Source organism: Seriola dumerili, unplaced genomic scaffold, assembly GCF_002260705.1.
Source record: "Seriola dumerili isolate Sdu_G_001 unplaced genomic scaffold, Sdu_1.0 BDQW01000147.1, whole genome shotgun sequence".
Lineage (NCBI taxonomy): Eukaryota > Metazoa > Chordata > Actinopteri > Carangiformes > Carangidae > Seriola > Seriola dumerili.
In genome coordinates, this window is record NW_019174402.1 from 1,794,380 (window position 1) to 1,817,561 (window position 23,182).

The window sequence follows — 23,182 nt, forward strand, 5'->3', positions numbered from 1 at the left end:
TACTATTACTTTATCCTGCAGCTATTTAAATTTGTTTTCTCAGTGCTGGTTATTTCAGTGGTGGATTCATTCCACCATTTAAACTCATAAGTCATTTCTGCTGGATGGATGTTTTGCTCTACATTTACTGTGACTGAAGCCTGTAGGGTAATGAATGTCCTGAGCGTGCGCGTCTTATACAGCACCTCATAACCAGGTGTTAAGTTTTGATAGACATGATCACACCTTCCAGTGTGTTTTCATGGACGAATCGGCTCACAGGTTTGTTACAGAAAGAAACATTGTCCTCCACAGGGTCTGTCTTAGTTTGTGTACTTTACTCTATCATTTATTTTCATGCATAAATTAATACATTTGTTCTCATGAATAATTGATAACTAAAATGTTCAAACAAACCACAGCTAAAAAGATGCATGAGTACAGCAGCTTTGGACGGAGAAGTCACCATGAATTCATGTTGGATTATTTATTAACAGAATATGAACAGAATTAAAACACTGTTCATATCGTTTTAGCAGAAGCTGCAGATATTTCTCGTCAGACACTAAGAAGAGGCATTTCACGTCACTCTGGTTTAACATAAGCAAGTTACTGTCTACAGTGGATGATCTGGAGTGTTGCAGGCCCGAGCCATGTTGTTGTCCAGAGGCTGTAGTACAGTATCTGACACGTCCCCTCCCCTGGCAGATGGCTGGTTGGCTTGAAGTCGACCACGGGACTGGAGGGATATTTGTGTCTCTGTACCAGAGGGGTGATTTCTGTGGTAATGAATGGAGGAGACATGTTTTAACACTAAATGCAGAGCATACCTCTTAGCTATCCATTTTAGGTTTTACAGTATTTTACATGGTGAATAAAAGGAATGAGAGTTTTGCATGTTCCTTAATCAAATTAGCCTATTTTAATGAAACGTATGACCAGGATTGTCCCGCAGTTTTGATGCTACATGTTGTGAAAGGTTGTGAAAAATGTTCATACCCACTTTTATTTGAAGTTTATTGGACTTTCTTAATATTTGATCTACAAATTTAAACCTTGTTACACTTTGCTTAAACTTCTCAGAAAGAATAACATATCAAATGTGTTTTTTTTTCTTTTAACCACCTAGTGACACCTTTTGCAATCAACTTGAACACCCAAGAAAGTATCAAGCAACAGCCTACCAATATCCTGTTCAACATTTAGCAGCAAAAACTGACTTCTGTTGAGGTTTAAAAGACACTGACTACATGTTAATCTTCAGAAACAATCACCCCCTCTGCTAAATTTGTGGCCCACTCTCTCTGTCCTCCAGTCTGGCCTGAGAGAACACAGATGGAGGCTCATTCTGTCTTGGCTGCTCCACATAACTGTACAGAGATGTGAAGTTCATCCACGGCCACAGACAGAGCTGAGCCAATTACTATGGGATCCATGCTGTCGTACCCCAGACCTACCTAGACCCAGCACGGCCCTCTAACACTTACTATTGTGCCAATGTGAAAATCTCCTGGTTTATAAATGACATTGGAGTAGATACTCCCAACTAAAATCTGATGCTGATGAGCAGCTCAACAAGTCTGCCGCAGAGACTCCTGACCAATCACACTGTAGTATAATCTCTATTTACATCCCTCTTGAACGAGCTTGATGTGGTTTTTCTACAACCTGCCGTGTGTGTGTGTGTGTGTTCGTTCGTTCGTTCCAATTCCTCCAACAGCAGAAGACGTGCGTCTCAGGTGTGTGTGCTGCAGCTGGTGTTGTGAATCAGGCCGATGAAAAACACCTCCAATAACCCGGCTATTTCACAACACCAGGGTGGCACTGCACCACTGCCGACAAGACCAAGAATCACTACATGATGCTGCTAAGAGAGATGATGCTAAGACCGCTGAAAAATTACTTCAGTGGCCTCTATACAGATACTGATATTTTGTTCTTACAGTGTGTTTTTCTGTGTGACATGAATGTAGGTTTTGTCAGTTTCAATTGCTGTGCTGACATTATGGCTTTTCCATCTCATCAAAACATCCATTTTTCTTTCCCCACCCCCCCCATTCATAAATTGGACACATGTATATATACAAATACATATACATATACACACACACACACACACATATATATATATACACATACATATTCACTGAACTTTCTAAACCCCTCTCAGCACTCTGTAAAGCACAAACCTGTAAAATCCTTTTTACCTTTTTGGTCTGTTAATAAATAATATTACCAGTGTTTCCTCTGTGGATATGTTCTGTTGTTTGTGTCCAAACTTTGAAGTAGAAGTCGCTTAAGCACATTTATTAAAACAAAGAATATTTTTAACAAATTTCAGTTTCAGATACACTTTATTTTGATTTCACCGAAGAAAAAAAACTGATGGGATCAGAAGAAATACAACTTAAAGATGAGTCGAATAAAATGTACTAGTTTCATTGGAGCGATCTAACTGTTTAATTAAGATACTTGGTGTCTTGGTGCGTATGAACTAAAACCCTCCTCACCATATGTTTTTGTCATGCATAATGGGATGCCTCCAAACTTTACTGCCATCATTTAAAAAACATTAAGAGCCTTAGGTTTGAAAAAATCTTGTATCCTCTGACTCAGTTTCTGCCTGGGCTTAAACACAGCTCAGTAACTATTTGGGCATTAAAAAAACCATCATGGTTTCAAGTCATTTGTTTTTAAAGAACTAGTTACAAACATGTTTCACTGACTTTATTTTACACTACAACCTGTTTTGTTAACAGACTATGGCAGAAATACTTTGCAAATTCCAGAGAGAATATGGTTTGTGACTTTTCAGTGGTTGAATATCAGTCATGTTTGGCTGAATAATTGTCCCAGTGGACCAGTGTAAGGCTGTAGCAGATCTGGTGGCATAAAAACCTTAAAAGGTCTGAGGTTAAGTGATTTTAAAGCAACATGACATCATCATCACATCATCTATATGCAGTGCAGGAAGTGTTGTCATTCTGTCTAATTCAGAGGGACAGGTTGGATGATTTGTGGACTACAGTGTTCAATAATCCCATCTTCACATATTAATGCTATTCAGTATTGGGCTACAAAAGTTGAGACGCAATTTGAACGATGCTAAACATCGAGGCTAATCAGTTTGGAACCTTTTAATCTCCTTTTTGTGTAGGAGTTCAGTCAGTTTATTAGAACATTAAACCTTCACTTGTAAGCAGTACAGTTGTTCTAACTGAGTATGGTCAGCCAGATCCTTCAGTCAAAGATGTCCCATCTTAATGTTTGTAGACCATTTGTATTTTTTACTATCTATCAGAGGAGGAGGAGATCGACTTGAGCGTGGAGACATCATTATCATTATCTCAGAACGTGAAATGATGACCAGGTGTGATCTGCCACCAGGGATCACACCTTCAATCACTGTGCAACAACTTATTGTGGCTCTGATATGTCCCAACAAAAACAGATGGTCTGTGCCCAAAGAGGAGGGAGGCCTGCCTGATGATGTCTGAAAATATGGACTCCAGCCTCCGGGTGAGATGAGTTGGCACTGTAAGAAATACAGTGACACACTTATGGTATTCCCTATAGACACTGTAATTTCCTACCATGGAACCATCATGGCAGAGCCCCCTACTATTTTGATCTGTTGACTCAGAAAACATGATTTCTTTCCCTTTTCTACCCAAATATTTCTCTGTTTAGGTTTATTAAATGTGGGATCTAAAAGAAGTAGTATAAATTGAGCATTGAATGATTGACATTTCAGTTTCATAATTCCTGGTCGTTATGTTGATTGTAGAGCTATTTCACATACTGTAAGTGGTGATGGGGTAAACTTGCCAAAGCACTGAACCACTTTGTGCTGACAATAGTGACACCTGGTGGAGATTCAATTTAATTGTACATAGAAGTAAGTGGATAAAGTGTATGTTTTTCTGTTGTTATCAAAACTGCACTTATTTTTGTTGATCGATAAAATATGATAAAATGTCTGAAAATTTCCAGAATTCAAAAGCTACGTCCTCAAATTAATTATTTCCGGGTTTACAGTTTCCAAAATTTTTGTAGAAATTGGTTGAAATTGTTTTATTTCACCAATGACTATAACTGACAGACCATACAATGATGAATAAAATTTAAAAATATATATATATAAATATAGGATTCATTTTCCCAGTCGTGAAAATGGTTACATTTTAAGGCGTTAACGAGCACGAGCACCCAGCACTGCAAAAAAACAACAGGTGTTCATAATTGGAGAGCAGCAGGTGCTGAAGACGACGACGACGACGACGACAGAGAAAACGTTCAGTTTGACTGAAAATATTGTATTCAAAATTAGAGGAATATAAAAAATAATTAAACTGCTATAAAATATTTTTACAGCAATGATCCTAATCGGCTTTAAGATGGGTGTAAGTTATTAAAGTAGTAGTAAAATTATTGTCCATTTAGAAGAAAAGTAAGCTCAATGTTTGTTTGTGTAGCTCTTTTTTTTTACAAGGTAGGCTAAAATATTAATAAATCATTTAACACTTTACACAGTTAAAGTGGAAATATTTCTTTCTTCAAACCAGCTGAGCGTTGTCCTCGTGCTTCTCTTCGGCCTCACGCGACATAGTGTTGACGGTAAGGCTGTCTGTTCGTAGAAACGTATCAGATGTGTTGTAGCTTGACGGATCATTTAGTAACTTCTTTGCTGTATCTCCAGGAATCTGCAGTGTGGAACATTGCACTGACTCTAAGAGATGTGTTCTGTCCGAAGACCAAAGACGCTGCAAATGTGCCATGGGATATTATTCTGACCAGTGTGACAAAAGTAGGTAAATTTTTTTTTTTTTGTTGGTTTTTTTTTTTTTTTTTACATAATATTGTTTTCTTTTACTTAACACAAAAGTTAGTTAGCTGTTAGTTTCAGGAAATCTCCAAAAACTTCCTAAATTGCCTCTTCAGCAATTTAGTATTGCACTTTCATGAAGTTGGGAGTGTAGGCTACTCATTGAGTGGTTGTCACTTACATAGAATTCCTAAATTTCCCTTTAAGGTATTTCTACTGTGTTTTTTTTGGGATGTGCCGACTAAGCAGTCCAATTATTAATCTCAAGCGTTAAGTTTCTGCAGTAAAATAAAGATATTTTATATGCATCACAATTGACTTTTACAGATGCACACATTAAAGTTATGTGTGGCAGAGACTACATAGCAATCAGAGCAGTGGAGGATTTCTTCAAGTATCATAACGTGCCGCTGGAGTCCCTGCACTTGCCCAACAAATCTTGTCGTGCTCAGAGAGAAGTCATTGATGATGTGCCATTCTACATATCCAGGATATCCAAAGACAAATATGTGACTTGTGGAGGCAAGCCGCTGGAGGTACAACTGCAATATTATCTATTTACATCCACAGCAATACATTTCATGTAAAGGTTTACTTTCACTGGTGAGTTCAAGGTTTAGTAGAGAACAGACTATGTAAACCAATGTCACTTAACTTACACAATAGAAACACAAATATTGGACAAGTAGTCGTGACCAATAGCAACGTTTTTGTTTTTTCTTCCCCTCTCACAGAAAAACTTTACTCACATCTCATACACTCTGAGTCTACTATCAGACCCTCAAGTTAGTGGAAACATCATCAGGGATCCAGTCATTAAGATGGCCTACACATGCGTCTATCCATACATGAGGAGAGTCAGTCTGCCTTTCCCAGTGGTCCCATTTTCCAGGTAAGCAAGTACGAAAGGAAAGTACAAGTAGGCCGTTCAGGATAGATAGTTTACAACCCCCCCGTCTCCATGGCAACTGAGCATATCCATCACCTAAGAGATGCCACACAATGTTTTTTTGTGCGTGTGTGTGTGTGCCATATTACTTGTGTTTCCCTGACTCTCCTCTGCACTCGGACAGTGAGAAGGTGATGCGCGTAGATGAACTTGATGCCACAATACAGATGATGCTATACACAGACCACACTTACACTAAGGCTTTCAGCAGTGCCCCCACCATTGAGCTCAGAGACAAGGTAGGTAAATGATGATGCTCTGATCAATCAGTGCAACTAAATATTAATCGGCTCTTGGTTAAGCTCTTTGTAATGTGTCAGAGATGGCTTTAGTTAAGTTAAGTTTTAAGTTTTTTAAAAAATGTGTCCAGGTGTACGTGGAGGTGACAGTGACAGAGCCTGCAGATTTTTTCCTGCTTCGTGTCAATGAGTGTTGGGCCACACCGTCTCCCCAGCCGAACACAACAGAGGGATCAGTTCATACTCTGCTTCTAAACGGGTCCGATCTCCTCTCAATATGGACAGTTCGTCTCAGTTACTATGAATTCCACAAATGCCATGCCTTCTCCTCCTTTCCATCTCTCGATTCAGGTGCGTGAACGACCGAACCGTCTCCTTTATTAATGCGAGCACGGGACAGTCTGGACGTAACGGAGAGAGTTCCACCATCCGCTACAGCTTCGACATGTTTCGCTTCACAGCAGAGCCGCACAACCTGTATCTTCACTGCACTGTACAGCTGTGTGAGCCAGACGACCACAAGTCCTGCACCCCCGTGAGTGCTCTCATCATACTGTCATACTTAGCAAGTTTAAGATGCCGATATGACGTGTCATGTTCTTGTCTTAACACTGGTAAAGTCAAAAAGAAAAAGTCTCAAAAGAGCAATGAAGGGATGTGTATGACTTTATAGGATTTATTGTGTTGCCTGTATGGCTTCACTTTGCAGTCTCTAATGGCTTGTTTTTGTTTCGTTACAGAACTGTAATTCGATTAGTAAGAGAGAAGCAGTGAGAGCAGACCCAGTCCAGGGCCTGCTGTCATATGGACCCATCAAAATCGAAATGCCAGAAAGACCTCTGTCCAGTAAGATCCTCTCACTGTTGTCTGTATGTTTTCACTCCGTAGGCCTCATTAGAAGCCTTGTTATCCCACTGTATTTGATCTGGATGTGTCTATTATCTCCATTCAACATTTGTTTCAGGCATACTGATGACGGTGGTGCTGCCTGTGGCATGTGTCTGGACTGTGGGCTTCTTCCTCATCATCCTCATCACTGTGGCAAAGGCAGGCAGCAGGAGGGTCGCACAAATGGAGCACTGACAACAATGCTGCTGCGTTTGCAGTTTGAATAAAACTTTAAAAAAACGTCCATGTATTCTTATATTCCTGTCCTGATATATGATAGTCAAAACAAGCTAAAATTAAATTGTATATTAAAAACTAAATTGTAAACTGGGCAAAGATGTGACTTCCAAAGTCAAGCTTAAGAAGCAATGGTGATGTTTTCTCTAAACACTTGAAATAAAGTTCCTTAAATCAGTTCAGGAAGCTTCATGTAGATTTTAATCCATTTTCTTCTGGTTTGAAACTAAATTAACTACTGAAGGTGGGGGGGTGGGGGGCACTTGCACTTGCAAAGAGGAATAAAACACTATCAAACAATAATGAAAGCAACAGCATTCCTGGCGAGAAACAGTTTTTATTAATACAAAAGCTTTATTAGACTTTCACAGGAGGATTTTGATAAGTCATAGAAGGAAATGCGCAAGTGTAACTGATGACATTAAACAGTCAGGGCACTTAAACTGAGCCATTATAATTATTACTTGCACCTGTGCTTCACCTGCTATGACAAGTCAATATGAAAGTTTCAAGTTGAATTAAACTTTAACTTTGGGGAATGCATAATACCAAATGTACCATATAAAACAACCACAGTCTCTAAATATATGTGAGTTAAAACACCAGGATTTATATACTTGTGGTGTATGAGAACGATAACTGATAATTTGCTGTAGTTTCCCATAGGAACAGCAGATGGCACACTGACCATTACCTCCTCTGGCCCTCTGAGGTGGGTCTGCTTTATTAAGAGGGAGGAGGGTCCTCTTCATAGGAAATCATTAGAAATCTTTTATCTGCTACACAAGTGTGTGATGGTGGTCTCTTAAGTGCTTACGCAACGCGTTTCCGTCCTGTGTTAAAACCGAAGACTTCCATTGCCACGAGAGTCTGCAGAGGAAATGTGATAGTGTTGCCCACTCCTGAATTTATTTATTTTCTTCGTATACACAAAGTTAACTTCTGAGGAACTTTCCATGCGCTGGGACGCAGCTTGTGTTTGCAGAGGGTGACGGAGGCTCAAAGGATTTCTTACTGTGCTCCCTGCTGCTGATCAGCCATTGTGGACTTGGGAAAGGGGCAAGGACTTATTCATTTGCCCGCTGGCTACAGTAGTTGTATGCATGAAAGAAGCTGCTGTATGAACACTTGAATAAGCCATGAGGCTGCTGTCCCGGGACAAATCGGACTGCCTGCAACCAGGAATGGATTAGTATCGTTTTGATTTTCGGAGGGTTTGTAAATACACCTTCATTCGTGTGATACCCAATTTTTTTTTTTTTTTTTTTGAAAGATTTCTTATGTGCCAACTCCAACAATGAGCCGATAGCTCACTTTTTTTGGGGAGCTTGTGATTAAATGTAAGAGGAGGAGAAGAAGATAAACTCTACAGTGCTTTTGTCACCACATCTTCGCCACTACGCAACTCTGAGCTGCCATCTGGGGACCCCAGGCAGCAGATCATGAAGAAGATGGCATCTCAGCAACCCTGGACACAGATCATGATCACATTGTTGTCTCTATGCTCCCTCATCCTGTGCAGCACTGTGGCAGATGTCCCAGAGGAAGAAGGCTTCGGTGCTGAGGTACAGTAATGTCTTTGGGTTCATGGTACCGACCAGATATCTCGTTTAGATGATCACAATAGTCCATTGTTTCCATCGTGTGTTGTGTGTTTATACATTTACAATTGTCATGATATTACTATTACATCGTTATTGATTATACGAGGAAATCCCTGTCTTATTTTAGAAATATAGTTCTTCATAAGCAGGTTATAAGTTCAAATCTTCATGTTTGTGTTGCCAAAACATCAAAGCATCAGGTCAGCTGTTGCACTACAGGGATGTAATTTGACCTTTTGCCCTTTTTCCAAATAACATCAACACAGCACATGTGGCACACACATGGAAAGGGTGCAGATCTATCTATCTATCTATCTATCTATCTATCTATCTATCTATCTATCTATCTATCTATCTATCCAGTTATTTCAGTCTCAATTTTAAATTCTCCCATTCTTATCCGGCTTGTTGCCAAATAATGCATTATTGACAGTGATTCACACCGATGAAAGTCAATGAGATGCAGCTGAAAGGTCCAGAAGAAATCTAGCAAGTTGACCTTGAGTTAAGAATTCTTAGTCAAATTGCTTTTTTCAAAGTGAAGACTGAAATCTTCTTCAAACTTCACGTCTTCATGAGTTTTGAACACAATCAAACATCTTTAAACTGAGCTGTAAATGATTTATACATCTGTTTAAACAGTCCATGTTTTCTAACACACTAAGCATTAATTAATGTGTGTAGTTATATATCACTGATATAAATTCTTAACAAGGAGGTTACTATCATAATAAATATTTTTATTTATATACTGATTTCAGCTATATTGCACACCCTTACTATATGAGGAGTTTTGCCCCCTTCCTTCCTTTCTTGAGGCACTTGTATGAATATTCTTGCTCTGACATTAGATTGGTTGAGACTTGTCATGCTATGTAGAAATCATCTTGAAGGATTTTCTTTCTCTGAGTGTGTGCATGCACAATGGTTTTGAGTGTGATGCCCCCGGCCTGTGTTCGTACTGTACATGCATGAAAGCAGAAAGTCCCATGACCCAGCTGTGTGAGAGGGCCTGTGGTGTTGTGGGCCTGTGGGTAAATCTTAAAGCTTAACAGAAGTTTTTCCCTCCTAGGAGCCATCGTCCTGTTTGCCTGGCTACGTGGCTCTACACACTCAATTTCACTGTCAGCACACATCAAACAAAGAGGGGAAATTCAGCATTTGTCTCTAGAGTGTCAGCCAGACACACAAGCAGAACTGTGTGTTTTTGTAGTGTACCACCAAACTGACATACTGTTTAATTATTGTCAAGTTTTTGTGTTTCCTGTCCTCTTCTCCTCTCCTCTCCTCTCCTCTCCTCTCCTCATATTGGCTGTCAGTACAGGAATGAAAAAGCAGGAATGTTGTAATGTTAATGGGAGCCATCTGGTTTGTATCTCTACTTTCTCTTTTCTTTTAACTCCTCAGATGCTCTCTGCAGTTATTAGACAGTGGCTTGTTCCTGGATTAGCAAAACAGTGCCTCCCTCCCAACAGCTGAAGCTGTCATACACATGCATACACCATGCATCACTCACACACAAAAACAGGCACATGTTAAGCAACTTTTCTGAGGCCAGACTGAGCAAAAATAATTTCCGGCTTCCTTCTCGCAGGCATGGCTTCGTAAGTTTGGTTATCTGTCTCAGGCGAGCAGACAGATGTCCACCATGCAGTCGGCTCAGATTCTGTCCAAAGCCATCAGCGACATGCAGCGCGTCTACGGGCTGGAGGTGACTGGAAAGATGGACCCTGCCACTGTCACGTAAGATCTATATTGTTTGGGAGCAGTGGTTGTTTTCTGCATGATGTCTGTCTCATGTGACATGCAGCATTATCAAACATTTGTGTGCAGTGACCACAAACTGAAACCAGGGATTTTGTGGGGTGTTTTAAAGCCCGTAGAAATATATTTTTCATGCATTTCATGGTATTGATGGAATGATACAAGGAAGGTCACAAGTTTCAGGTTGCTGGCCAACAAACCGCTCCTCAACAACCATGCATCCTGAAGCAGTTGTGTTGCAGTGCACTGGCTGTTCCCCAACACAATGATATCGCCAGATTACTGTGTTCACATTACCACTGACAACTGAAACAGTGCCAGCTCTTAATAACTTTTTACGATGATAAGGTTCACATTGCAGTTGACTTTCTTTTTGCTTATTATCACTTCTTCACTATTGAAGCTCATTCTATTGTGTCATATCCTTTTTATTCCACTGCAGCCTTGATGCAGTGTATAAGGCCATTGTTTTCATGCTTTATACTGTATGTAAGGTGAGGGACGCATTACAAGGTCTTACAGCAACAGTTTCAACATTTTGGGAAATATGCTTTGTTATTGATACCACTCTCATGTCTGTACAGCAGATATGAAGCTACAAATAGCCACTGGTTAGCTTAGCTTAGCATAAACACTGGAATCAGGGGGAAACAGCTAGCTTGGCTCTGATAACATTGGCCTACCAGCACCTCTAAAACTCTCTGATTAACATGGAATATCTGTAGTTTTATCCAGACAAAAACTAAAGCTTCTAAAGGACATGTTGGGAGATTATGTGACCTTTGGACAGAGGCTAGAGGTTTCCCCCTCCCTCCTGTTTCCAGCCTTTATACTAAGCTAAGCTAACCAGCTGCTGGTTGTAGCTTCATATACATGCACTAAAATACAGTGTTGAGTACTGAAAAAAAACTTCAGAAGAGAACCAGAAAAGGAAGATTAGAAATGAACTTTTTTATCAAATTTCTCACAAGCTAATGCATAGAGTATAAAAGCTGAGCTAAGGCTGTTAAAAATATGACCATTATAGCTAATACTTTATTATCTGTGTGTATGTGTGTGTTTGGTTGTGTAGGGCCATGCGCCAACCTCGTTGTGGCCTCCCAGACAGAAAACCAGAGGAGGTGGGCGATGGTGCGAGGAAGAAACGCTACACACTCACTGGGCAGCAGTGGGACAAAGACCACATCACTTACAGGTCTATAGTACTGAAAAGTAAAAATAAGACAATGATTAAGCAGCAAGTTTAACACAGTAACCTTAATATGCTTTCTCTTCTGGCTTCAGTATAATGAACCAGCTCATCCCCTCATCGCTGGGAGCGGATTGGACGTATGAAGCAATCCGCAAGGCCTTTGATGTGTGGAGTAAGGTCACCCCGCTCACCTTTGAGGAGCTGCCTGCTGAAAACAACATCAACATCAACAGCAGCCAGACAGAGCTCGCTGACATCCTGCTGTTGTTTGCCTCTGGTTTCCACGGCGATATGTCCTTGTTTGATGGCGAGGGGGGGTCGCTGGCACACGCCTACTATCCCGGACCAGGCATTGGAGGCGATACACACTTTGATGCTGATGAGCCCTGGACGCTTGAGAACCAAAATCCAGAGGGTTAGTGGGTTGATTCTTCTTTTTTTCTTGCAGGAACTGAACTGTGTCAACAATGTTGGGGACTTGTTACTTGTGTCACATGACCAGATGGCCACTTGATTTCTAAACTATCTTGCTTTGATGCCATACTAAACTGCTTATTCGCTTGTTAGCGTAATTTATTACCTTAATTCAAGGGTTTTCCTTATCCTGGGCTAAATAAACACCATCTGTGTAGTGTCATCAGCATTTGCAAAATGGTGGAAAAGCTCATATTATGTGTTTCAGAAATGTCCCACGTTGTATAGAGAAAAACAGGGTTCACTTGGTTTGATTTTCTAAGCTGCTTATTTTAATGCAGCTTTGTGTCTGTGCCATTTAATCTAGTAAATATCAATCTTATTTCAGACAAACACATGATGTGAGTTAAATATTTTCTTTTACAAATTATGGTCACATACTATATCTGTGTCACTGTCTGTCTTGCAGGTATAGACCTCTTCCTGGTTGCGGTCCATGAGCTTGGTCATGCGCTGGGTCTGGAGCACTCCGATAACCCCAGTGCCGTAATGGCTCCTTTTTACCAGTGGGTTCACACACACAACTTCACTCTGCATGAGGATGACATCAAAGGAATACAGTACATATATGGTGAGAAGCACATACTCTTTCTGATGCACTTATTTATTAGTATTTGTACTTAGTAACTTCAGATTGCTGAATGCTAGTATTTCACATCAGGTGTCGCAATTTCTCTGCAGACTGCAAAGGGAGGTCAGACAGGCCTGTGTACACAGGAGAGATGACGGGAAAAATAGTGGGACTGGAATGCATGCGCCTAGAGCGCTGTCAGCATGTGTTCATCAGTCAGTCAAATGATGCTCATTAACCTCGTAGTAAATTACACTTGCACACAGATGTTCGTATAGGGGAGCAACTGTCTAAGCTGCTTTACGTGTAAAAACAAAAAAACAAAAGTGTTTTTCAGTAACAACTACTCTGATCTTGTAAAGCAGGTTTCCACATGTTTTTAATTTACTTGCTCTCCAAATACATGTTGTGTAATACTCACTGAGATTATTTATTCTTCTGTGTGAAAACAATTTAGCGAGCCATCTGAGCTTCATGAATAAAGACTTTGATATTTATTAACGTTGGACAACGCTATCAAAACAGTATGGCTAAGATAAGCTTTGGCTACGCTTCTGTGATACTAAAAGACAGCTAGTCCAACTGTTGGCAGCTTTGTAGTGTAAACAATCTGTTCTTCTTGACATTGTATTAGGTCAAGGCCATGACTACAATTAAAACACCACGGTTGGTCATGTATTTATTTTTCTTTCATTTTATCACACTTATATAACATCTGGACCTGTGTAAGAGGACGACAGGAAGCCTTGTAAAGAAGCTTTGTGACACAAGTGCACAAACAGACACACACGGTCAACCACACACACCAGTGGACCTCACTCAGATCAGCGTGTCATGCGTGCCATTATGATGTTATCATGCTTTCTCTGTGAATGGATGGCATTGTTAATTGACAGATTACATCATTGTGTGTGTGTGTGTGTGTGTGTGCGTGCATTGGTTAGAGACAGGGCTCATATGTGTATTAAAGTGTATTGTATGTATGTGTGGGTGTGTTTCTACAGTGGGCCTCCTAATAAAGCTGTAATTAGAGGCCTGCAGATGTGAATCTATCACAGACATTGTTTAAAAACCGAATCACTGATTTATGATTTCTTTTGCCTTAGGCAAAAACAAAGAAAACATGTCTCCCTTTTTACCCACATTTCTTTGCTGTTCATTGTTTTGTCCCGGTGACATCTGTGGTATCACATAACAGATCAAAAATCCAATTCACTTTGGGAATGTTGTCTACGGTTTTAGTTTCCCCAGTAAACCCAAAATCTTTCCACACCCACACAGTTCTGGCCTGTTGATATGCCTACACTCGAGGTCCTCACCAGAGGAAACTAGACATTTGGCAAAGCAGATGTGAAAAGTTTTCTGCTGTAAATTCTGTAAGGTAAATGTTTTGACTGAAATTATACAGTAGTTTACTTTATTAAGTAGATCTAAATGACTGTGTGGGAGGAATGCTCTGATTGGATAAGAAAAAGGATCCGAAGACTCTAAATAGACACCAACACAGCATAATCTTTGTTGGCAGAAATAAACATTTGGGTTCCTTTTGTAGGCGTTTTTATGAAAGAGACCGGCAGTTTTGCATTTTTCTGCCTCCCAGGTCGGTTTTTCCTCATCAGCTACTCATCTGTTGCCTTCCTGCCCAGCCCTGGAGCTTTGTTTCTCGCTGTAAAAGATAACCAGTTATTTTACAAACTAACTTGTGAAATAATATAGAAGTAATGTGAAGTGTTAAAATACTTGACATTTAAATACACAAATATTGCCATAGGTCTGGGTTCATCTGACGCATGAAGTATCTGACAAAAAAGGAAAGTTTTAAAGGGATATGAAGATATAGTCAAACCAAGACTCTGGATTAGATGACTGTGTGTTATGTTTATCGCTCATAGTGATAAACCTGAAGAGAATTTAGCAGCTTAAGGCACCTTCCCTCTGGAGTTGGTCGAGAGCAAAGGAAGTGAATGTGGTCAGAAACACCAACTCCAAATGAATGATAATGGTGCTCTATATCTGTTAAATGGAGATAGTCAGTGTTGTGTTTGCCCAGCATCGTGCTCCATCGCTCCCAAAGGTCCAAAGCTTTAAGGTTGAATACATTTGATAGACTGTGTAATTCTGAACTGCCTGTCTCTGTACAGTAGCTTTAATTCTGACAGTGCTGTCCCCCTCAGTGTGTGGAGTCATAGACGCATTAACACTAATATACTAATATATCGTTCATCACACAGTGAACTTACCAAGGCTCTAAAATACAGTATACTGTGAGAAAAAGAAGAGTCCATTGTGTGTGGAAATAGAATTAAACAGAGAATCAAACACAGATTTGAGCAAGTAACAACAGATCATTTAAAATAGATAATTAAGTGACCACAAAAACTTGAAGCATGAACCTGTTGCTGTTTTTAGACACTGTTTAAGCTTCACTGAAAAATCCAGAGCCTTGAAAACAAACAACACACCCTTGCTGTCTATTGACTATATTGCAGGTTAAATGCTGAATTTCTCCACATACTGACGGCTGAGTCACCGGCCATCATCAGCCTCGATATATTCCTGGGAATATTTTTGGCTTAGAGCAACTCAGCGCGTATTTAGGCCCATCAGCTGTCCGTATATTACATAACTGGCTGTATCTGTGTGTTTTCCTCTCTTAGCAACCAGCTGGGCTCATTTTCCAAAGAGCAGCAGCACAGGCGCAGTCAGTCAAGTGAGCTTATAGCGGCTGTACAAAATGGAAAATAGCATTTTCTTTGTGTGAGGGAGAGATAGAGAGGATACTGTGAGGGGAAGGAAGGAGAAGATGAAAGAAATGATTGATGTCTATTGGCGCACAGAGAGGCCGGAGAGATTTATTTCAGTTCAGCTGGAAGTTTTTTGGGGTTTTTTTTCCATTTCACCACTTTAACTATGAAATTAAACTTTTCCCTTTTTATTCTGAACACAAGCTCTCCATCTTTTCTCTCCTAGGTCTTCCTCTCATCACCAATGCTCCACCCACTGCTCCTCGCGACCCTGACGACGAAGCCAACGCTGACTCCCCCACCTCCGCTTCTCCTCCTGAAGATGAACCCACTTCATCTTCCCCCACCGACCCCCAGCCCGAAACACCCAACCCAACCGACGATAACCCGGATGCCCCAGCCCATCCGGAGGTGACCCCAAGCCCAACCTCAACTCCTGTCCCCCCCACCTCCACCACCACCACCGACTCCCAGCCTGAGCCGGAGCCTGTCACCCCAGTGATTAGAAAAGATGTCCCAGCTCCTCCGCCTCCTCCTCCTCCTCCTCGGCCCTCTGTTCCTCCACGGCCTCCGAAGCTGCCAGACAACCAGGCCCCCGACATCTGTGACGGCAACTTTGACACGGTGACCATGCTGAGAGGGGAGATGTTTGTTTTCAAGGTGAGAAGTGATTACCTTATTGATCACATCTGTGCAGATGTAGTGTTTAAATCAAGAGTTTGTGCTATAAGCTATAAGCTACCACATGTTGTGGATCAAGGGGCATGTCACTGCTCCCTGGTATTTTTATAACCCCTGACCTACTCAGCAGGGGGGCGTCTAAAAATCGAGGAACTAACAGAGTCGCAACAGCAGCAGGTTGTGCTAGTGGAAGTGAACGATACTTATTTTTGATGAAAGATAAACAGCATTATTTTGTCTGCTTGCTTGTGCAGGGTCGTTGGTTCTGGAGGGTGCGGAGGAACCGGGTCTTGGATAACTACCCCATGCCCATATCCGTCTTCTGGATCGGCCTGCCCAGTGACATCGACGCTGCCTATGAACGCCACGATGGAAAATTTGTCTTCTTTAAAGGTTTGTCAGGGCTGTTTATTAACAGTAAAACCTGTCACTCTGCCAACACAATTTCCACAGGCTGAGCAGACTGCGTGATATGTTTACGTCAAGACATTCTTAGAAGAGTATGGGTGAGCTTTTTTATGGTTTGCTTAAAGGCATAACAAAGGGTCGAGCTGCTTTTCACCGAGCGAAGCTAAAGCCAGCGTGTAGCTGTTTAAGAGTGCGCTCCGTAAACCCAAAATGGAGAGCAAAACACAAATCTGTGCTTTGATTTGAATTAATCAGGCTGAAAGGAAACAGTGCAGACTCAGCATTTTTTCCCCCACTCAGTGTGATTTACAGGGAGGTGGTAATAATTCAACACGGCTATAACTCCCTGTAGCTGGCACACACTCCCTCACACACACAGAAATATTTAAAACACTTGAAGTTACGTGAAAAAGAAAATAACTTCACCAGCCAAACAATTCACTGTTTAAACAGTCTGATAATATGGCTGCAGACAAAGAGGGAGTATTGAGTTTGTGCGTCTATGCGTGTGCGTATGACTGCGACCATGAGTGTATTAGATTGTGTTACTGAGTTCACTGAGTGTCTTGAATGAGGTCTGTGCAGCGTGGCAGCTGTTGCTGGCCCAGTACGACTCCAGTCCAGCTGAGCCCCAAAAGGCCTCATGAGAGAGGTGGAGGATTGCATCAGCCTTCTCTGCACTGCACTGCTCCAGATGTGAACAGCTGCAGAGCTTTCACCTCAACAACAAAGCCATATGCTGATTTGTCATGCATTTTCAAGGTTTTCTGTGCTCTTGATCACAGATTTATTCCTGTAAGCATCCATAGAGTTCTATTAATGATTTCTGTTGTTGTCGTTATTCCTGCTTTTTCATCTCATTCTTGAGGGTTTTGAGGAAAACATTTTTGCATCTACTCCAAAGATTCTTGGATAGCATATGCAACAAAACCTGCAGAAATGGTGGCCAGAATATGAAGCCAAAATGATTTAACCGCTGTAGTTGACAAAACATCAGGTCAAAATGGTTAAGCAGCGTTTCAAAGTAGGTGTGCACTATAACTAGTGAAAACCCTTGTGCACAAGTTTAGCTATTAGTGTTGTGCTGTACTACTGTAGCACCCTGGCAGTAGAGGTGGAAAGTGGCTGAAAGTGTGTCCAAAGGTTATGGTTAGGGGAGAAACTGGCTTCCACATAAGGAAATCTTGGAAAATCAGTGTTATGCCTAGCATTTCTACCTTGCATGTCCTTTCTACTTTACTTCTGGAGTGAGTAAACCCAATGACTTGTGCCAGATGTTCTCACCATCGCTTTCTCTGCCCATGCTTTATGGTCCTGCCTTTCCTTCTTTGTTTCTGTTTTTCTCCCTCCTTAACTTCCCCTCATGTTTCCATTCTCCTAGCCAGGTAACAAACATTGTTGTAGTGTATGTCTTTTGGAGAAACATTTACACATTTGAAAAACACTTTTAACCCTTCTGTCCCTGCAGATGATAGATACTGGGTGTTCAGGGAGGCCGACGTGCTGCCAGGATACCCACAGCCCATACATGAGTATGGACAAGGAGTTCCTGCGCACAAGATTGACACAGCAATCTGGTGGGAGCCCAACGGATACACATACTTCTTCACAGGAGACAGGTATATCACACTCACACACAAACATGCAACAAGGTCAACAAAATGTGTCATCACTTGTTATCAATGTCTATATAAAGTCAGCTATTGAATATACTGTAATGTATACTGTATAAATCTTTGTACGTCTGTGCGCAGGTACTGGCGATACAATGAGGAAACCCGGACGACAGACCGCGACTTCCCCAAGCCAATCAGCAGATGGGGCAGGATCCCTCCCTCACCCAAAGGAGCCTTCCTCAGTGATGATGGCGGTAACTAAAACTTAAATAAGACAAATAGAGGTTTTATTTGCAACAAGGGAACATCAGAGAAGCTGTTAATAGAGTGTTGAAAGCAGAAGAACAGTATGATGGAGAAGAGGTGGAGGGAGGGAAAGAGTGAAAGGTTGGATGGGTGAAATGGGGTGTGTAAAAGACAGAAGGAAAAAATTACATTTGAGATTGGTGAGGCTGAAGCAAGCAGAGCAGAGAGAAAAGTGAGGGGATGCGAGAGAGAAAGGAGGAATGAGAGCTCTGGTTTGAGGGTTGGCCCGTCCTTCCTTTGGAAATTAGATTTGTGGCAGAGCTGCTCTAAATGCACTCTGTAACAGTCAGATCTTATCTCCACCCACACTGTTCGAATGTCTCTGCAAGCCTGGTTTTCACTACACAGCCACATTTACACCCAGAAATTCACCCCAAAAAAGATTGTGTGCGGTTTTTTTGTTTGTTTGTTTGTTTTTGCATCTCACTGCCAAATTTTATTGCCTTAAAGCAACTCAGCTCATGTTTTTATTGCTTTCTTGTAGTTTGATATTTTATGTAAATTCTGTTGTTGAACCCCAGAGTCAGCTCTGGCCCTGCAAAGTCCATTTGGTCTGAAGTGTGGGAATGGAGGGGAGAGTACAAAGACTAAACTGGTTCCTAAAGAAACATTCCTGACTGTGCTTTCTTGTTTACACAAAAACTGAACTTAGTTTTACCTTGTCAAGGCGAATGGTAAAGTAAATGAGGCACTCGTTACAAATGAAATGACAATTTGCAGAATCAGAGCAAGTCTGTCATTTAAATGGGCTTCATGGGATTGCAAACTTTCTTAGATAATATCTACATAGATTCTTTAATTTACAAAAAGAGTTGAAGGACTAAAATAATCATATTGTAAAATGAACCAGAAGTCATTCAGTCTTTGCTGTGTTTTGCCTTTTGTCTAAAAATACTTCTCCAGCTTTTTCTTTATGGTTATTAAATGAATAGTTCAACATTTTGGGAGGTAAACTTTGTTTAAAAGAAGACGAGAAGATACCACTGTCCATTTTATGATTCTTGCAATCCTTCAATCATTTGATCACTTTTGTAAAGCCAAGCCCATCAGACTGACAGAAGTAAAGCAATAGTGAGACAGTCTGGAAAGTAGGATAATTTGCTTTCAAGGTGAATTAGATGAGGAAAGTGATATCTAGCTACTGTCAGCAGCTGGTTATTTTAGCTTAGCACCAAGACTGAAAATAGAAACATAACATTACAGAAGACCTATTTTTTCTGCCCTCCATAAAATGGCAAATTTTCCCTCTTACACTTCAGTATTTGCACAAATTAAACAAGGAAAAACAAGTCAATTAGTGGGTTAGCTTTGTTAGCTAGCCTGACTTTATCCAAATATGTTTCCCTGTTTCCAGTCTTTAATGCTAATCTAACTGTCTCATGTCTGTGCTTCATGTCTAGCATACAGTGGTATACAGTGGAGAGTGGTATCAGTCTTTTCCTTTAACTCTTAGCAAGAAAGCAAATAAAAACACGGGTGAATATATCTATGACAAGATTAAATGCAAAATATTTTTTTATATCAGAAATGAGCAAGGCCAGCTAGCTCACCGCTACACTCACACACTCTTCTCACTGCATCATATGTCCAACGCACCTTGTTAATTATGGCGGCAAACTGGCGTAATGAATAATCTGCTCACTCTTCTGCTGCTATGCTACTCACCCAACATCCACCTATAGGCTCTCAACCTTGCCCTAGAGGGGAAGTTATCATCTTCACCCCCCACTCCCTGAACTCCATGTTTCCTAGTGGTTAGTGACGAGGCCAGAGCCTTGATGCCAAACATCAGTGCTGTACATATTCTATATTGATTCAGTTATCCATTCTACATGAGTTGTCGGACTGAAATGTCTTTTATCTCTCTCTCATGCAGCTTACACATATTTCTACAAAGGCACTAATTACTGGAGGTTTGACAACCGCAAGACAGAAGCAGACAAAGGCTACCCTCGCTCCATCCTGAAGGACTTCATGGGCTGCCTGGGAGCCCCTGAACCTGAGCCCGACACTGACACTGAGCAGGAACCGAAAGACAAACCAGTGAAGCCTTCAGACCGAGGCAAAGACGAGCACAAAGAGCCAGACCGAGGCCGAGACAAAGACACAAACTCAGAGGAAGACCCAAACTCCAAGCCTGACAGCACAGAGGAAGAGGAGGACAAAGAGGTGAATGTGGTCGTGACTGTGGCTGACGATGAATCAAAGGTCATGACCCTGATCATGGTGATCGTTCCTCTGGTACTCATCCTGTGCATCCTCATCCTAATCTACGCCATCCTCAGGACTCTGCAGAACAAAGAGACGCCGAGGGCCTTGGTGCACTGCAAGCGTTCACTGCAGGACTGGGTGTGACGCACGGAATTAGAGAGCATAGAGCGGGTATTGATCATTTGTCAGGTGCAGACGCTGGCATCAAATTTTTTACTCACGGCGCGGTGGAAAGAAGCTTTGACTCAGTACTAAAGTCAAAGAAATCTGAGGAGAAGTCAACTTTTTGAGTCCCATTCATTGTGAGAACTTTTATTGCTCATGTGAAACAATCTTTAAGTGGTAAAGTTGGTGCCTATGGAGCTACAGTGTACTTTCCCCTCTACTGGCCTTGAAGTTTTTCTCCTGTGCCTCCCTTTGTGCCTTTCAAATGTCTGAAAAAGGACCTCTTTATTCAAAATCATGCCCGTTTCCATCCAACTTAAAAAAAATAATGTGTCACCAAATGTGTACTGTAAAAGACACAAGACACTCAAGGAATCTGAGTTTCGATCAACTCTTAATTGTACCAAGGAGGGACAGATGGTGTATTTGTAGTATAAATGCAGACAAAGTCAATAATGCACATAGTTTAACCAGAAGCACACACACTGTACATACACACAACGATTAAAACAAATACAAATACATGCATTAATATGAACAAGTCTTTCATACGTTTGACTAAGGTGCCAAGGTGCCAATCTTGACTTCTTCTCTCTGTTTAGAACAGATAGTTTGCACTTTTGATTCTGTTTTTTGTTGTTTTTATTTTGCTGAGGTTGCTTCACTGCTGACGTGCGTGTGTGTTCGTGCAAAGCAGAACTCTCTGTAAACACACAGACACTCGCAGGAGAAGCTCGTCCTCCGACCAGCGCAGGAATGTCAGACAGCTGTGTGCGTCCATGACCGCCCGTCTCCCACTGAGCCCATTATGTCTGTCCTCTCTCTCTCTCTCTCTCTCTCACATATACACACACATGCACACATGCCCCAACATCATATGATCTAAAAAAAAAAACCCTAAGTGCACTCATTTGTGCATGCATGTCCACATATGCAGACAAAAACACATAGAGACCACTTCCCCAGACAAAGGCACATAGAGTTTTTGCACACAGACACACGGGCTCCAGCCTCCCCTCCTCCCACCACAGCCATGATAACTGTTCAGACTGCAGCACTAAAAACACAATCCCAGCGGAGACATATTGATATATGACTGGTGCCACGGCTGGAATGAAATACACGAGGGGGCAATTTAATCACTTTTAACAAGTAGAATTGAAAAGTGTTGTGGTTTATACAAATTCTGTCCATCTCAACTCAACCTGTGAAGAGTAAAAACATAGCACCAGTATCTATCTTTCTGTATCTCCTCTTCCTTTTTCATTCTAAAGCTAAACAGAGTCGAAGCTAATTAAGTGTACAAGGGAGAACCCTGCAGGCCAGAGAAGAATGGGTCAGGGTCTGGTTTCCATTAAACCCACATGTTGCTGATTTAGTAGTGTCAGGCATGAGAGGGTGGAGAGAGGGGAGTTGGGGAAAAATGCAAAAAAGAAGGTGGTATAAAAAATGGTGGTGGAGTTATAAGAGAAGGGCAAATGAGAGAGAATGAGGTGAAGAGGGAAAGAAAGAAAGTGGGGGAGGCAGAGATTAAAGGGGGGGAGAGGCAGAGTTCTGCCAGCATTTCCTTTCCAAGGGAGGGAGGTTGGAGGGATTTTGGGGAGGGGCAGCGCTGGCGTTGTGCCTCCTGACCTAGATTGGGCCACTTAGTCCACTCCTCCTTTTCAACTCTTCTTATTTCTGCTCTGCTTGTTGTCATGAGCAGGAGATGACTTCCTCTGCGACCCCCCTCTCCTAACCTTTCTGTTTCCTCTTTTACTTTTTGTTTTTCCATTCTTAGTCTGTCCTTTCTGTTTAATTGCTGTAACTCACCCCGCGTCTGTGCTCCCAAATGTATTCATTTTCTTCTCCACTCTTGTGGAAAATCAGCTCAAGCATTTAAAAGATAATTCATGCACAGAAACATCTGCAGGATGTGTTGTGATCCTGTCACTATCTATCTGTCTGTCTGTCTTTACCTTGCTTTTCTCTGTCTTAAGCCAGTATTCACATGCTACAATCATTAACCTCTCAGCTTTATATTTCTGCCTTGACATTGTGCTTGTATTTTGTTTTGGCCTGTGTTACATGTTTCATTGTGCCTTTTTTCTGTGAATATTGGGGGTAATGTCTTTTTACTATAAATAGCATGAGGGACAGTTTTTAAAAATGTGTTTCTTCCCTTTTTTACTAATCATTTGTAGTTTTGTACATTTTGTTTCTGTTCAGGTTTTCTGTAAGAACAGCAGTAGACTATTACAATGATGTTGATGCATGCAGGGCATGTTCTGTTAGGCCTGTGCACTCCTGTGTAGAGTACAATAGAGATTTCACAATAAAACTCACAGGT

General features: G+C 41.3%; 2 protein-coding genes across 2 annotated transcripts; both read left to right on the plus strand.

Moving 5' to 3' along the window:
* The first annotated feature begins 3,480 nt into the window (after positions 1–3,480).
* LOC111225165 (uromodulin-like) lies at positions 3,481–7,075 on the plus strand. Its single transcript, XM_022749858.1, has 10 exons — positions 3,481–3,498; positions 4,545–4,596; positions 4,679–4,786; positions 5,132–5,340; positions 5,539–5,696; positions 5,878–5,992; positions 6,124–6,251; positions 6,344–6,527; positions 6,733–6,838; positions 6,957–7,075. Exons 1-10 carry the CDS (start codon positions 3,481–3,483, stop codon positions 7,073–7,075), a joined length of 1,197 nt encoding a protein of 398 aa, XP_022605579.1.
* Positions 7,076–8,393: 1,318 nt separating this feature from the next.
* LOC111225238 (matrix metalloproteinase-14-like) lies at positions 8,394–23,182 on the plus strand. Its single transcript, XM_022749987.1, has 10 exons — positions 8,394–8,682; positions 10,316–10,464; positions 11,558–11,680; positions 11,770–12,092; positions 12,561–12,722; positions 15,693–16,126; positions 16,402–16,540; positions 18,024–18,174; positions 18,310–18,425; positions 20,354–23,182. The coding sequence occupies exons 1-10, from the start codon at positions 8,560–8,562 to the stop codon at positions 20,830–20,832; spliced, it is 2,199 nt and encodes a 732-aa protein (XP_022605708.1). The 5' UTR covers positions 8,394–8,559; the 3' UTR covers positions 20,833–23,182.